Below are 17,214 nucleotides of genomic sequence, written 5' to 3'. Positions count from 1 at the left end.
AGCAGCACTCATATAGCACTTGCCACCCATAGATCTCATCATTAATCCCAATGTGCAAATGGGGAAACTGAGTCCAAAATCCTACTACAAATCAATGGACCCTGATCTCATGACTCCCAAGTCTGGTGCATTATCCACCAAATCAGAGTACCTCCCACGCAAGCTGCACTCATCCTATTACCATCCCACAACAGCAAAAGTTAAGATACAAATATTTCACAGAGGAATGTATAATAAAGGGTGACATTTCCTCCTTAGTGAAAAGTCCTGTGCAAGGTCCCTCACATCACTTAACCCTTGTGGATGTTCTATGTGGGAAACATGGGCAGACAAGCTGCAGAGGGCTCCTAAGCAACTTCTGTATGTTGGTAGAGTCTCTCTATGCTGGGTTCAGGTAGTCTGGTATATAGGAGGCCATATGGGGCAGGTTTGACAGGGGTGCACTGGAACTGTACTTACACTGATTCAGTAGCTCATTAAAGGGATGTGGAAGGAAAGTGGCTGCTTTTTCAACCCATATGTTGGAACAGTGACCATACAGGAGGCGTAGCTGTATTCTAGCGCCACAGCCTGTTGGTGGGCTCACCCAACCCCCAAGGAGCAAACAACATGAAGCTCAATTACTCCAAATTTGTATGGTAATAAGTAAATTATACTGATGTGTAAATTTTGGTTAGCTGTCACTTCACTAATCATATATGACAAAACACACTTGGTGTATCTGTAACAAATCCCATAGCTGCATCATGTTCTCACACCTACACCATCAGAAACAGAACTCAGGATTATCTTTGCACCCTGTCAGTAACACCAACTCAGGATTATCTTTGTACCCTGTCAGTAACACCAACACCAACCAACAGCCTGCTTGTAGGTCACCACTGGAGGGTAACAATAACAATACGTGAGCAGCGCCACGCCTTTCAGCAGGGGACAGTGGTGCAGACATCCTGGTCTATGCAACACATATCAGGCCGTTTCCTGTAAATCTGTCCTGCTCTGAGGAAAACAGGCTGTTTTAGAATAATTATGCATAATATTTTGATTATAAAGATTTTACCTTGAATTGCATAATCCAGCCTTCTGTAGGAGTTAGGTCATGGGTGACCGCATAAACTTCTCTGCCATCATGGCTACCGCAGATCATAACACCATCAGGAGAGTCACAGAATCTTTCAATTGAGCAATCATCATGGAACAGCCAATGTTCATTCACTTGAAAATAAATATTAAAGTCAATATTGTATAACTGCAACATTACATAAAGAAAACAGTAAACAGTGTTAACCACTAAGGATAAGCAATGGATTAAGTCTTTAACTATGTACAAACTATTTAGTATTGTTCTTTACAAAATTCCAGAGTACTTTAGTATTCATCATTCCCATATGTCTATACTTAACATTCAGAACAGCCCATGCTATTCTCTGACCATAAACCTGTTTACATAATTTTTAATGGTAGGTTTCAGAGTAGCAGCCGTGTTAGTTTGTATTCGCAAAAAGAAAAGGAGGACTTGTGGCACCTTAGAGACTAACAAATTTATTTGAGCATAAGCTTTCGTGAGCTACAGCTCACTTCATCGGATGCATTTGATGAAGTGAGCTGTAGCTCACGAAAGCTTATGCTCAAATAAATTTGTTAGTCTCTAAGGTGCCACAAGTACTCCTTTTATAATTTTTAATGCATAAGAATTAAGGACCTGAGAATTGCTCAATATGTTTTGCAATTATGTGGCATACATGACATTGCTGTCTTATTATATAATAATAAGATACTAAATAATATTCTCTTTTTAAAACAAATTTAAGCTCCTGCAATTGACTCTGTGGGCAAACCCTTGTAAGTTGAATGGAGATCTGTGAATGCAGAAGTCTGCAAATGTGGAGTCAATTGCACAATCAGAGCATGTGTGACCTACACAATACCATAATATCTTCAACTAATTAGTCCCACTAGCATGCACAAATATTTCCTTATTTATATTTTACTAGCTATAACTCAACAACTTAATCTGCTGGGTAACTATTTAAAAAATCGTTGCTAGCAAATATCTGCAAAATAGGAAACAAATACGCAGAGTAGGAAATCCTTTTAGAATAATGTGGCATTCAGTCAAATAACATTTGTTCTTGGAAACAATAACATAAAATTCTGCTGTGCTACGGGTGCAGTAATAAGAAAAAATATCTAGACAATTCTTTTTCTTTAAAGAGAAATGTCTCATAAGTGAATTCATTAGTAAGAAACCATTTTGTATAAATTAATGGTTATTTGAAAAACTGACTGCAAGATTTCTTTAAAAATTGTATTTCCTGCCCCCCCCCCATATTTACTTCCCCCTTTCCCTCCATGCACAGTTTGTAGATTTAAAAGCAGTTTGTTACATGTTGTTGGTTAAAAAAAAGGTACAGTACAGGGACTGGCTCTGACATTCATTGTGGTGAGACCAACAAGATCAGATTTAGAAGTAGCTGTACTGACTTCCTGCTCTTTGGCTCTGATCGATATCAAACTTTTACCTGTCGTTTTGTCTTCTGTAAACATATCAAAAGCGATCCTTCCAGTGGGTCCTGCATCTGCAGGAGAACGTTCGTGTTGTGGGAGTGGAGCACTGCTAAAAGTGTCTAACAACACTGTCCTCTGATCAGCAGAGCCAGATATCAGCACATTGTCAATAGCCCAGTCATTCTGATCTAAGCCATCATGTTTAGGTTGCCACCAGCGGAAACGGGTTCCGAGAGCTTTGGCCTCATGAGGGAGGAGAATGTTCACAAAGCTAAAATATAATAATGGAGATAAGTCATGTGACAGCCATATCTTAATCTCTTGAATTTTGAAAAGAAAAAACAAAGTTTTAAATAAGCTGAATAGGGCTTTTAAACAACGTTGGGCCACATTCTTTGACCAAGTCCATCTTATTTGCCCTACGGTGCAAATGGGCGGAATCTAACCCTAGCTCTCCCTGCTGGAGATTTCCTCACTGTAGGGGACTCCTCAATGGACACAGAGCCTTTAAGACTGGTTCCTATTTCATTGTCCCAGCAGCATCTGGCACAGGCAGTGTATTATGAGTGGAGAGGGACAGGGAGGAAGAGTAGCCAGAGTATGGTGTGTACTGGATATGCTTAAGTGGGCAGTCCCTTTGGGGAACACTGCCAGTGATGCAGGTTTAGAGGAGCCCCAGGGCTGCTCTAACTTGCTCCAGAGCCAAGCAGAGAATCAGGGAGCCAAAACCATTTAAAGAAATTATATGCTGAAGTAGAATCAATATATTAATTTGATGTTAATATTAACTAAGATATTTATTTTCAAAGCTGGAGACACTGATCATATAACAATGTTTTATTGCAATTACCTTATTTCCTTTATAGCAAACGACTAATGCAGACATGGGTTAAAATGGCACTGATTCCTTCTAATATTAGGAAGTAATTCATCAGTGCACTGAGGGCCAGTCCAAGGCCTGTGCATCATTTAAGTCCCACTTCAGCATTAAAATAAGACTTAAATGTGGCAGAGACCTTCTGTTTAGACAACAGATCTACTTTGTGCTTTAGCAAATCAGAAATCAGATTATAAATAAATGTAAGTTAAAAATAGTGTGGACATTGATAAATCAAATTAACTCTTCTGACTAGCTATAGTTTTACTTTAACATTTACTGGTGAATAATGGTCAACCATTCACCAATGTAACTGGCTGTCACAGACTCCATCTGATTAAACTGATGGTATACTGCTCTAATGTTTGAGGCCCAATCAGCCAGCACTTACACACATGCTTATCTTTAAGCACACAAGTTAATCAGGTATATAAATGTTTGCAAGATTATTTACACACAGCAATATTAGCAATCAGGGCAGATTCTTTGTGAAAAATCCAAAAGAATGAATTAGTAGAAGTATATATTTACAAACCCGGGTTTGCTGAACTGGTCATAGAAAATTTCCATTAAGAGGTTCCAAGTAATGCCACCATTCACAGAGTACTCCAGGAGAACACCTTGGTTCCGATTGTTAGGAGTTATCAGACATCCATACATGAAATAAAACTGGATGAATTCTGCATTAGTGAGGTTTAAATCCACTGTCACTAATAAACGGCTGCATCCCTAAAAAAAAAGAAAAGAAAACATATTTTTGTCGGTGTGGCTGGTCAGTTAAGATAATCACCAAGGCTGTGATAGTGATGCTTTCAATGAATATATTCCTGAAAAATACATTTAATTATTTCATTATTCAGTTGTTTTATGGGAATGAAGTGGTATTTTAAAAGGCCAAACGTCTTAATAGGAAGGCTTCATAAGACTGAACCAAAATAATCACAGAATCATAGGACCATAGAAATGTAATACTGGAAGGGACCTCGATAGGACATCCAGTCCCTTGCACTGAGGCAGGACTAAGGCCTTGGCTATACTACGGGGGAAATTCGATCTAAGCTACATGAATGGCATAACTCAAATCGACGTAGCTTAGATCTACTTACCATGGGGTCCACATTATGCGAGGTCAAAGGGACTGCCCCCTACTCTTCTCGATCCGGTGGAGTACAGGAGTCGACAGGAGAGTGTTCTGTGGTCGATTTAGCGGGTAAAGACCCGCTAAATCGACTGCCGATGCATTGATCGCCGCTCGTTGATCCCCCGGTAAGTGTAGACAAGCCCCAAGTATTATCTAGACAATCTCTGACTGTTTGTCTAACCTGTTCTAACCTGTGGATGAAGATTCCACAGCCTTCCTAGGTAATTTGTTCCAGTGCTTAATTACCCTTATAGTTACTGAGTTTTTCCTAATGTTTAACCTAAATTTCCCTTGCTGCAATTTAAGTCCATTACTTCTTGTCTTGTCCTCAGGGGATAAGGAGAACAATTTATCACCCTCCTCTTTAAAACAATCTTTTATGTGCTTGAAAACTGTTATCATGTCCTCTGTCAGTCTTCTCTTCTCCAGACTAAACAAATACAATTTTTTCAATCTTCCCTCATAGGTCATGTTTTCCTGACCTTTAATCATTTTTGTTGCTCTCCTCTAAACTTTCTCCAATTTGTCTCTCATTTAAAACATAAATGATTATTTACAATTTAACAATTTTGCCAGAAGAATGGAACATACTATATCCTTTTTTTATCACAAGTGTCATATGTAAGATTTTTTTAACCTGTGAAGGAGATCTGATTTTCTGTACATACACACAGAGCAAAATTTCCAAAAATGGGATCTAATTTTGCAACTGCAGCTTTGCATGTCTAACTAACTGAATTGCAGGCTGAAAAGGTTGTTAGATACCATCACTCTATTACTTATGCTCAAAACTGGTTGTGGCTGAAAAATTTCAGGCAAGAAAATTAGAGACCAATTTGAGGCTCTTAGAAAATTAGGACCATAATGTCATTCATTACTCTTTTAAAACAAAAATGGTTTTGCTTTAGAGCAGTAATCCTTAATTACTTAATATTTGTCAAAGCTCTATGGACACGAAAATGGCTAGACTACATAGTGACAAATAGGCTAATTCTACCTTGTAAAAAAGCTTTAAAATATTACATGCTTCTACAATTCAATTTGTAGTCCCATGTAACAACATAATAATTAATGCTAAAACAGAATAATTAATGATCTGATCTGCGAACATAGTTTCAATTACTTTCCATCTTGAAAGATGTGCACTGTGGATTTACTGTCACAAATTGCTATCTATATTTATATGTTTACAATATTCAGGATCCACTGTATCTTTGTTTTCTTAAATCTAGATTACAAAAATCCTCATCCCCATCTATTCAACACTGGCTGGAATAAAACACTTTAAGTAACATGAAAGTAAACAGTCTGGTATGTGTAGACCCATACCCTCAGGAGACAGAACAATTGTAATAGATTATTTTTACACCTTCTGTAAGACAACCTGTATTTTATGAATCACTCACGCTGCCCAGTGCATTCATGTGGTGTCAACTAACTCTTAATGGGAAAAGGCAGTGAAAAGTTATTGCTTTCTGCTGTTAGAAAATAATACAGGCCTGAGACTCAGTTCTAAATATACCTTAAATAGCCCCCAAAACAAGTATGTTTAGACTTTTTAAAAGCAGTATTAATACGTACATGCAGCCTAGATAGCAGCAGCACCAGACCCTGTACAGATTATTCTTGCCAGAAGGACAAATAATTTGTACGAGTAGGCCATTGATGAATGAGTGGATAAAAACAGCTCAATACCATGGACTGTGCCTTGGTCTATAGGCTCATTTCTGGAGGCCCCTCTATGGCTTGTTTCAGAGAACCTGCACATTGACCTCTCCTTGGGTGCTGGGCATGGGATGAGCTGAAAGAGATGTATCCAGTTCTCTGTAGTGTTTCTGGCAGGCACCAATGCAGAGTCTGCCAGAACTTGACCCTCATCAAGGAAGTAAATATACGTTTTTGATTTATTTCTAATAATTTTTTTTGGTTACTTATTTATTCAGTTTCCTAAATCAACCACATTGGTACAGTCAACAGGCAAGAGTTAAACACCAACCCCGCTGAAATGAAGAGCCATTCCAGATGCCACAGCTCCACAGACTGTGCTCAGTTTCCCTCCATTTACTGTTAGCCAGTTCTGATTAGACGGAGCTCGATTGAAGTTGTCTTTAAGTTGCGTTGGAAGGGCTGCCTCTGGCTCATCACAGTAGAGCCCACCCCAATGTTCATCACAGCTGCAAAGGAAAACAAATACAGAGTAAACTCATTTGAAAACATTTTCTACACCAAGACTTAAAATAATTTTATTCCAGCCCAGGGGAGCAAGAAGCCATTTGTCTCACCTACAAGCAAATGCTTGGAGGAGTCGCCCTGCTGCCTCTTTCTGAAGCTGTTACTGTTAAACAGGATATGTTAATTGTGTAAAGACCTGGATGTGCACGGTTTTAATTCAAGCTGATAATACACCAGATACATAAGACATGTCTAACACTGAACTTTATCATTAAAAGAAATGGTATTTTGGTAGACAAATCTAATCAAGATAACATGCCAAGCCTAAACAAATAAGTTTGACCATCTTTTGGTGTTAGAACTATATATCATTTTCTATAGTTAAATTTATAGAGGACAGATACTTTTACTGTAGCTTGTTTCACAATCCTAGATTCTTGCTACTCTGAAACACCTTTCCACCTTTCAGGCAGTGTTTCAAAAATGTAGACAAACATAAAGACATAGTCTGATATTATATAAATGTATCTCAACAGAGAGATGTACTTTGGTTCTTTAGTGCCTTAAGCAGGGAGGCAGATACAGAAAATGTCTATGTTGCACTTGGCTCAATGGATTTTCCTTCTAATGAACATGGGGATGGTAAAATTATGCAGCTAGGAGCAATTTCTGCTGCCATTTGTGGCTGAAAAGAGTCCCAAATTCAGCAGAATGGGTATTGTTATGCTGCCGGGCGGAAGAATTTTGGAAGCCTGGGTAGCTGCGTGTCTAGCTCTGTGGGGCTTGATATGACTCTCACACAAGGAGTTTTGGGGGGAAGAAGGGATAGCAGGGCTCTATTGGAAGCTGCCAGCATATAGCTTGGCATTAGATCATTGAGCCTACACCAGTCCTGAGGCTGGAGTAGCTGCAAACTGGCCTGGTGAAGAGATATCCAGCATCCAGTCAGTTGCTTGGGCTGGGTACAAGGAACAGGATTTGGGGCATAGGGAACTGGAGTGAAAGCCCCATGTAATTCCAGGGATAATCTTTGTTCCTGAGGATGCAAATCATTCCAAAGAGGACTGTGCCCTACACAGGCAATGCCTCATGTACATATTTCAATGCTGAAAGGGAAGTAAATGACATCAACCTAGAGGATAGAACAGCTTGTACACTGCCTTTGGGCACCACAGAGCTGGGGGAAGGATTAGCACCATCTCTGTCTAAATTCACCTTGGTGCAGTCCCAAACCACATTGTCATCAGCACGGGCATGTATCTCAAAGGAAAATCTGGACCGCAGGAAGTCAGAGGAGATTCACTCATACACTCCAATATGCCCACCTATCTCTCCTCTTAGAATTTTATTTCCCAAGTGATGCTGGCGCGTCGCTCTGTTTCAAAGAAGAAATTCTGCTTTTCTTTAAAAATAATACTTCTTCCAAGCAATTTCCTTGAAATCACACATTAAAATGGGAATGAAAATCTACAGCACTACCCACCAGAGGGAAACAGCTATACTTACAAACAGTTCCCTTGTGTGCACCTCCCATGGCCACTGCACATATCTATACAGCCATCCCCAATGTAGACATTGTCTATAGCCCATGTTTGCTGCTTGTCAAATGGAGCCGGCTGGTGCCAGCGGAAACGAGTTGCTTGAGACCTTTGAGAAAGGAAAAAAAAATACAAAGGTAACACTTCCAGCTGTGCTAAGCCCTATTTTGATTAAAAGGAAATACAACCATGTATGTTCACCCAAACCCGGGCCATATTTATAAAGAGGATTTATTTACCAACTGAACAAACAAGGGCTGGCTCAAGTGAATTACCAGGCCACTTACTATGGCCCTCTGCTTGCAAGGCCAAATGTTCACTATGCAGCTTCTCTTCTCACCCTTGCAAAGCTGCTCTGCTATGTCTGGAGGACAAAGGGAGTTAGTCCCATGGAAACAATGAGATGATACAGGTCATCATAATGAGCAATGGTCTCATCACAGCCGCTGCCTAATCACTGTCAAGTTTTTGTGTGCTTTACGGCAGAGGGGAGTTTTAAGAATGGATCTGAAGGAGAATAATGAGGAGGATGTTTACAGGGAGCTCGTCCCATGCATAAGGGGCAGCATGACATAAAGTGTGAAGATGCTTGCTGAAAAATTTTAAAATGGGCAATCAAGACTGGCATCATTAGTGGAATAAAGGTGTGTGGGGGGGTCAACATATCAAGAGCATCTTAGAGACAAAAGGTACAGCAGGGATAGGCCACAAAGGTCCTTAAGAATGAAGACAATTAGCTGAGTTTAATTCGGTGCAGAATTCGGGAGAAAATGGAGGTATGCAAATGGCAGTATGACATGGCCGAAGGGATAGGCAAAGAATTTCACATTGAAACGGTAACCAGTTCCTGGTGGAGTGGGGTCCTGTATGTTGTAGGTTTAGCAGAATTGTCTGAACTGTCCAAACCAAAATGCCAAATACAAACAATCTTGACTTTGAGAGAAGTCTGGATCTAGATCCACATCAAGAGGAAAACTGTGGTCCCAGTGAAAGCAACCAGAGTTTTGCCACTGACCTTGATGGGGCTAGGATTTCATCCTTAGCGTAGGCACAGCCTGCTTGGAAGTAATCTGAACACAATGTGCATGCTAAAAAATAAAGACATTTTTTGTGACTTCTCATCAGTGTAGTTTCCAATCTGATTTAGTATATGTTTTGCTGCACTTAGGCAGTAGATGGCAGCATCAAACTACATGCTGCTTTACTCTGAGCAGAAAAATAAATCACCTATTAACAAGTAACAGAAGAAGGTTTGTACAGAAGAAAAACAACTCTTTTTTGGCTGGGTCAGTGACTGATATCAGTTTTATCCTAACTTTTTAAAGAAAATAATGAAACATTTTACTGGGAACTGGTACTGATAATTTCCCAGTTCAAAAATTAAACAAATTTAGTTTCAGAGTTTCTGAATTCACCAGTATCAGTTTGGAGATTGTAGAGGATGAGCTCAATGTGGAGTTATCAAGGTTTCATGGATCATAATCAATACACTCTTGAAATCACCCACAATTTCAGAAAATTAAGTCTGTTTCGTTTCCAATCTATAGCTCTGTCTGATATTCATTAAATTTAAGATAAAGGCTGTTTTATTTTCCGACTCTTCCATTTTTCAGTATAATCCCTTATCTATGAAGAAATGCATTGTTTACACATGCAAGAAAATGTTTTATTTTTCTGAATCTCTACTATTTTAACTTTTTTATATTAGTTATTTAATAACTTGTTGTAACATATGGGACTGGAAAGGAATTAGATAATCCAAAACAACAGTTACTCTCTCATGAGTAAAATCACAACAGTTCAGAGGTTTTAACTACTGCGATGATCTCTAATTTAAACCCCAAATGGGCTTTCTCAGAGAAACCTCACAGATTAGCTCCCCCATGTAGAATGTTTGAGTTTCTTCTTCTTTTTCTTAATCATGAGGAAGATCTTGTGAAAAAAACAGGAACCCTGAGTCTCAGGTTTGGCAATTTCCATGACTTTTTATGGAATCTAGGAAATCAATGGTTTTCCTGGGAGAAGCTTTTATATTCTGAGTTACATTTTAAAATAAAATCTGAGACATAAGTACTAACTATTCACAGTCTCATATTGGCCACAAGTTATGTAGCACTCTGGAGTACCCAAGCCCCAGAAGGCTACATATGGATACTATGCTCTAGGCCAAATTATTGGATAGACTGACTGGCAAGTTGCATAAAATGCCCACAAAAATGATCTATTAAACTGCTGGGAGGAGCAAAGCAGCTCACAGAACAGAGTGTCTTTGTAAATGAGATGCCTCACTCTCCTAGCAGTACAAGTTCCTATTCTAAATCCCGGACCCTCTCCCTGCTGGGATCCTAGGGCTGTAGTAACCCTTCTCTCACCCAATCCTTGTCTTAAATAATAAAGATAATGTTGTGGTGTGTGATTGTGGTGGCAAGTATCCTACCACTGACTGTAGCATATGGCAAGAGGCAAAGCTATTGGTCTAACCAGCGCAATCGTAGCTGTGGGGTCAGTCAAAGAGAGTCTGACTTAATCCTAGGATTCCCGGAGGTTCCTTTCAGATCCAGATTAAATTAGGCTGGAATGTCCATGGAACCCATTATCTTGCTTCAACCCCAGAGAACCTCTTTCTAAAAAAAAATAAATAAGGTGTGAACTTTAAACATTTAACAATGTGGCCAACTGATTATGCAAAATATATATGTAAAGCAACAGAAAAGGGTAGGCAGACTAGAAGAGGCCAACAGACAGTGAGATATAGAAATAATACTGCCTTATGAATATACTTAAAGGGACTGGATGCCTCAGTTGGTTAATAATGGGACATGGAGTTTTTCACTAGTAGTTTGCTAGTTCTAATCCAGGTTAGGGTAATGGAAAATGATGTAATTCCTAGTAAACAGAGGTCCATGTGACAGAAACCACTACTGGCACTGTGGCAAGCTTCATGGCAATCTTATCAGACAGAATAAAAATGAAATAAAATCGGAGTCTAAACTACCCTCTGGCCCCTAGCTGGGCCTTTCAAGTCAAAGTTGAGGCATGTTGGCAGGGCATTATGGGGAAGCCTGTTCTGACATTGCCCTGCTGTACCTTTTGTGTGAACAGATAGAGAACTTCAGTTTCTAGCATTGTCAGTACAAAACATCTTCTTTCACACACAAAAGTCAACCCAAAAGTGAAAACAAGGTGTTTTTTTTTTTAAAAGAATGCACTAAAAGGAAGTGAAGGTGATAATGGGACTTTTTTAAAACAATGAACAATATGTGAAAGCAGAGTCAGATGTGACAAGTACAACAGAAAAACAAGAAGCATCAAAATATTACTTAAAAATATAAATTTGCAGCCAATAACAGCAAGTACAGGAAGCAGGTGGGGATTTAGACAATAGAATTAACCAACAACCTCCAAAACCACTGATGGTATCATAGGGCTACAGAATGTAATGACGGTAACCATAACATTGCAATTCTTATCGAAGTCCAAACTGAGACAGGCTGTTCTTAAATCATAGGTATATTTAATCTACAAAAGACTACATTATGCCTAGCTGCCCGCTGGGTGCACTAAGGGGCACAAGTAGCCTCCTCCTCTCTTGCATCCCACAAACTGGGGATAAGTGCATTCTCTGTGCTTTCTAGAGCATAGGACTGACTTCAATCTAGCACCCGTTGTGGCATAAGACATCCCAGGAAGGATGGGGAGAAGTCAGGGCCTGAGCTCCACCTCACCCTCAACAGTGGCGAGTGGAGGTGTCTGGGCTTGCGGGGGATTGGGGTGGAGGGGCGGGAAGGGTAGTGCAACACATGCCAAAAGGATGTAACCAAGGGCATGTCCCCTCGGGGCCAAAGAACAGAGTGATTCTGCCTATTTCTGCATATCTGCATATTACTCTCTCCTTCTCAAGTTGGACCTCTGCCATGCACGTACTAAAGGGATAAATGGATGGATACTGTAGAGAGGATAGATGTGTGAGAGTCAATTGTCTTTTGTCTGCTCCCATCAATCCTGGCTATTTAAAATATGCTAAGCAGAAAACCTAACCTCCCCATTTCTAAATAAGTGGTAAATGCACACAGTAATTCTGTACTTCTTACTCAGAGCGTAATGGCATTTTCATTTACTCATCTGTATAACTACTGTACACACAATCAGCACAAAAAAGGCAATACATTTTAGTTCAAGATTATATCACATTAGGTCTTGTCAGATATTTGTGCGCTAAGATTTTCTCTATTCAAAATGTATCTACCTAGTATAATGAGGCAGGGGCAAAGTAATCCTGGTCCATTTGTTGAATGTGTCTGATACCAGAATCCTTTGGAGATGGTACTTGTTGCATTCTACATTAGTGGGCAGGCAGTCTTTCAGTATTGGGTGCCATGTCAATCCGAGATTCACTGAATACTCCAGCTCAATAGCTAAAAATTGAAAGATAATAAATTAGTTAATACAGAAACTTGTATGCCTAAGTGAATATGTTGTACCAAACTGGTGACCACAGAAGACTTCATTGTTGTCCCTATATATGTCTTGACAACTCAGAAGTTTACGGTTGCAGCAGGGGAAGTTTCCAGATTCTCTGATACCAAAAACACAGGCTTGCTCTTGAGCTAAAGAGGAAGCTCTATTAGCTGGTAGCATTACAGGACCTATGACACACAGTTGAGCAGTTCTGATTCTACCCAGTAGAAGGCAGAAGAGCATCTCCACACTAGCCACTTCATTAGAATATCTTACATAAAACTCTTTTCAACTGAGTTTTTCATCTAGCGCTCTTGTTTTCAGTTATATATTTCATTATCTAGCCATATCAAATCGACAAATACATTCAAACGCAGCAAAAATCAGCAATTAAACTTATTTGAAGTTTATTGCTTATAAACTTTCATAATAAGAATAATGGGTAATCAAACTGGATAAAAACTTCAATTTATTTCCTCATAATGGCTGCAAAAAAGTTTAAGTAACAATAAGCACAGACCATAAACTCTAAATAAATGTTCCAGCTGCCAGGCATTCTGGCTGTATGGAACACTGAGTGATTGGTGGTTACAGTTACATTAGTGGTAATTCTGCTTCTCTTTTTTGATTCTGCTACCCTTAATAATTCTTAATAATTCTGAATAATCCTCAGTCACACAATCAGTCCCACTCAATCATCTGAGCTCAGAACTGAGCATTATATAAATAAAACGATACGTTGGTACAAGTAGTTTTTAACATTAATTTTTCATCAAAATGAAGTCCTTCTTCTATCAGGACTAGAAGCACATGATTAGTTAGTGTCCTGCCTAACTGGATATTCAGTTAAAATAATGTTAAGGGCAAAACAACAAAACAAAGGAAATTCTTACCTGGCAAGATATAACTAAGCTGTCAAAACACTCTTACTCTTAATGGGGATGACCTAAGGGATCCTGAAGTGGCTTTAACACCAAATGGAAAGAAATTATTATGCATGGGGAAGTAGCTAATTTCCAGGGTTAGATATCTTGGTTACTTCCATAAATTTCAGAATAACAAAATCAGCTAATCTACTTTAAGGATTTACTGAAAACCCAATTTCCATTTTTATGCAGAATCCCGAAGGAATTGCCAGAAGCTCAATGAAATTATATATATTACATTAAAAAAACTACATTAAAAGAATGTTATATAGGTTGCAAAGTAACACGCACAAAAGTTATGAAATACCAGCATTTAATTCTTTGGTGTGCATATGCATTATGACACAGTTTTAAATTATATCACACTATTTTTTCCATAGAACCCCTACCTCATTCACTGCATGGAATTATATAGGTATGAAAGCTCTAAAACATGTTCAGGATTTCATGTAAATGATGATAATAAAAAGCCCTTTGTGCTTGATTATGATCTAATTTGTATCAGGTTTACATCAGTGTAAACTATTCCTGATTTACATTGGTGCAAGTGAGATCAGAATTACAACTTTGTTCTCTGCATTTGCACTAAGCACATCAGTTTTAAGCATTGTCTATGGTGCAATTGTGGAGGATGTGAAGCTACGAAACGAGAGTTTTATGCTGGAAACATCATGCTACTTGGCATCAGACATGTATTATCTAGAGCTGAGAGCAAAGTAACCGCAAGGAATGGATGTGCCAAACTATTAGACTGCATCTACATTTGGGATCTGTTAACCTGTCTAAATGAATTAAACTGAAACTTGAATTCTTATAAACTACATCTTAAATGCTTGTAAAGCACACAAGGAAAAAACTCAGTGCATACATTCATGCACATTCTAAACCTTTTGGTTTGTCTCAGCCGTCAGACACCAACAATAAGTGCCAAAATTGCTATTTCCTGATAGAAAAATTATTTCCCCTATTTTGTTTCTGTACTTTAGTATAGTAGACAGCGGAAATGGAAAATAAGTAGCAATATTTTCCTATATAAAAGGAGAACATAAAGTATATGATTTATGAAGAAGAAGACCTCACCATAACAGGAGTCAGTGACAGAGCAGGATGCTGCAAAGTCTATTTGTATGAAAGAGTCCTCACTAACCACAATATCAGTGGTTACAACGTAACGGGTGCTAGCTTTCTCGATGAAAACCAGTGCATCCCCAGTAGAACCACAGACTGGCATCTTTGTTCCACCTGGATGGAGCAGCCACTTCCTGCTATCCAGTGTGGTAAAATCATCTTCTATGACTGTGTTACCAGAAATATTTCCACCAATAAGAATCTGAAACATTAAAATAGGAGTTTGTTTATTTTATGTAAAGAAAATATAAAGTTCAGAAGTTTTTACAGACTCATAGGAATTTCATAGAATCCTAGAGATGGAACATAAGAACAGCCATAGTGGGTCAGACTAAAGGTCCATCTAGCCCAGTATCCTGTCTTCCGACAGTGGACAATGCCAGATGCTTCAGAGAGAATGAACAGAAAAGACAATCATTGAGTGATCCATCCCTGTCATCCACTTCCAGATTCTGGCAAGCAGAGCCTAGGGATATCTAGAGCAGTGGTTCTCAACCAAGGGTCCAGGGCTCCCTTGGAGGCTGTGGGTAGGTTTCAGAGGGGCCACCAAGCAGGGGCAGCATGAGACTTGCTGGGGCCCAGGGTAGAAAGCCAAAGCCCCACTGCATGGGGCTGAAGTCCAGGGCCCTGAGCCCTGCCACCTGGGGCTGATGCTAAAGCCTGAGCAATGTAGCTTTGGTATGGGGACCCAGGCTACTGCCTTGCTTGCTAGCCTCTAATGTTGGCCCTGGCTTTTATATGCAGAAAACCAGTGACTGTGGCACAGATGGGTTGTGGTGCTTTTATAGCGTGTTGGGGGGCCCTCAGAAAGAAAAAGCTTGACAACCTCTGACCTAGAGCATGGGTTGCATCCCTGACCACCTGGCGAATAGCCACTAATAGACCTATCCTCCAGGATATTATCTAATTCTTTTTATCAGAGTGGTAGCCATGTTAGTCTGGATCTGTAAAAGCGGCAAAGAGTCATGTGGCACCTTATAGTCTAACAGATGTATTGGAGCATAAGCTTTCATGGGTGAATACCCACTTCATCGGATGCATGAAAGCTCATGCTCCAATACATCTGTTAGTCTATACGGTGCTACAGGACTCTTTGCCACTAATTCTTTTTTGAACCCAGTTATAGTTTTGGCTTTCACAACATCCTTTGGCAAAGAGTTCTGCAGATTGACTGTGTGTTGTGTGAAGAAGTATTTCCTTTTGTTTTAGACCCGCTCCCTATGAATTTCTATGGGTGACCCCTGGTTCTTCTGTTATGCCAAGAGGTAAATAACATTTCCTTATTTACTTTCTCCACACCAGTCATGATTTTATAGACCTCTATCATAGGGGGCTGATTGCGGGTGGGGATAGCTCAGTGGTTTGAGCATGGGCCTGCTAAACCCAGGGTTGTGAATTCAATCCTTGAGGGGGCCATTTAGGGATCGGGGCAAAAATTGGGGATTGGTTCTGCTTTGAGCAGGGGGTTGGACTACATGACTTCCTGAGGTGCCTTCCGACCCTGGTAGTCTATGATTCTAGGTAATATTGTAAAGCACAAAAGATTTATTACCTGATCAATTACCCATGGGCTGTAAAAATGCCCATTCTCAGATGGTTGCCACCAGCGGAGACGAGTGGAGCTGGAACGGGCCTTCAAGGGAATTTCCAGAGCAATGTATCGGCCTACATTGCTTGAATTACTGAAGAGGAATTCCTGCAGCAGGCTCCATGTGAGGCCCCCATTGAGTGAATACTGCAAAAGCACAGGTTGGCTTCTGGGGTCTGGAACCCCTTTACCGCATCCCAGTCTCATGAAGAACTGCACAAATCTAACATGGGTAACAATTACTGTAAAACATTTCTTCACAGAAAACCCCATAAAATCAGCTAAAGACTTGAGGGAACTCAGCGCTCGTCCAATCAGTTTTGGTTTTTATTGCAGGGGATAATGTTTAACATATATTCTAATTACAGAGACAGTGTCTGTAGATACAAAAATATCTGCCAGCTCCTCCATAAAGCAAATGGTCACATTTTTGTTTCTTTTCTAGCCCGGTGTATTCTTGGTAGAAGGAAGACTCCACTTTAGGAGAGATCTTGTGTCTCCCTCTCCATAGGCCATAGAGACTAAAGCAGACAGTAGTAATGGTGATACATTTGATTTGTGTGTGGAGAGGTGCTAGGTATAGGAAGTTGAACAAAGCTATTCAGGTACACTTCAAGCATTTGTGTGCAAAACTGATATTTTTGCAAATATCAGCAAATTTGACCCGGAGTGAAATTTTACCCTTTCAGCCTGTTGGCATGGAGTTTAGTGGTCAAAATAGCAACCCATGGCCCCAGGGAGAGACCATGATTTTTTTTATGAATTTGCTTTAGGGCAAAAATTCACTGAGTCAGTAACCTTCCAGGGTGAGCTGACAGTTTTCATCTGCAAAAACAGCCTTGTTATATTGACAAAAACAGAGAAAAACTGGAAGTAAA

At 39.6% G+C, this 17,214-nt stretch overlaps 1 protein-coding gene across 2 annotated transcripts in view; it reads right to left on the bottom strand.

Annotated features, from left to right (window-relative positions):
• The window catches only part of RELN (reelin), a 456,663-nt gene that overhangs the window by 33,230 nt on the left and 406,219 nt on the right, over positions 1-17,214 (bottom strand). For both annotated transcript variants that reach the window (XM_073328520.2, XM_073328521.2), the window contains exons 44-51: positions 16,301-16,559; positions 14,701-14,950; positions 12,483-12,651; positions 8,205-8,345; positions 6,523-6,700; positions 3,921-4,114; positions 2,523-2,779; positions 1,061-1,215 (exon numbers count right to left, since the gene is read on the bottom strand). In XM_073328520.2, coding sequence (XP_073184621.1) covers positions 1,061-1,215; positions 2,523-2,779; positions 3,921-4,114; positions 6,523-6,700; positions 8,205-8,345; positions 12,483-12,651; positions 14,701-14,950; positions 16,301-16,559 — 1,603 coding nt within the window. The remainder of the gene's footprint in view (positions 1-1,060; positions 1,216-2,522; positions 2,780-3,920; positions 4,115-6,522; positions 6,701-8,204; positions 8,346-12,482; positions 12,652-14,700; positions 14,951-16,300; positions 16,560-17,214) is intronic.

This window comes from Lepidochelys kempii, chromosome 1 (genome assembly GCF_965140285.1).
Source record: "Lepidochelys kempii isolate rLepKem1 chromosome 1, rLepKem1.hap1, whole genome shotgun sequence".
In the NCBI taxonomy this organism is placed as follows: Eukaryota; Metazoa; Chordata; order Testudines; family Cheloniidae; genus Lepidochelys; species Lepidochelys kempii.
The sequence above is the reverse complement of the archived record's forward strand: the minus strand, read 5'-3'. Positions and strand labels throughout refer to the sequence as shown.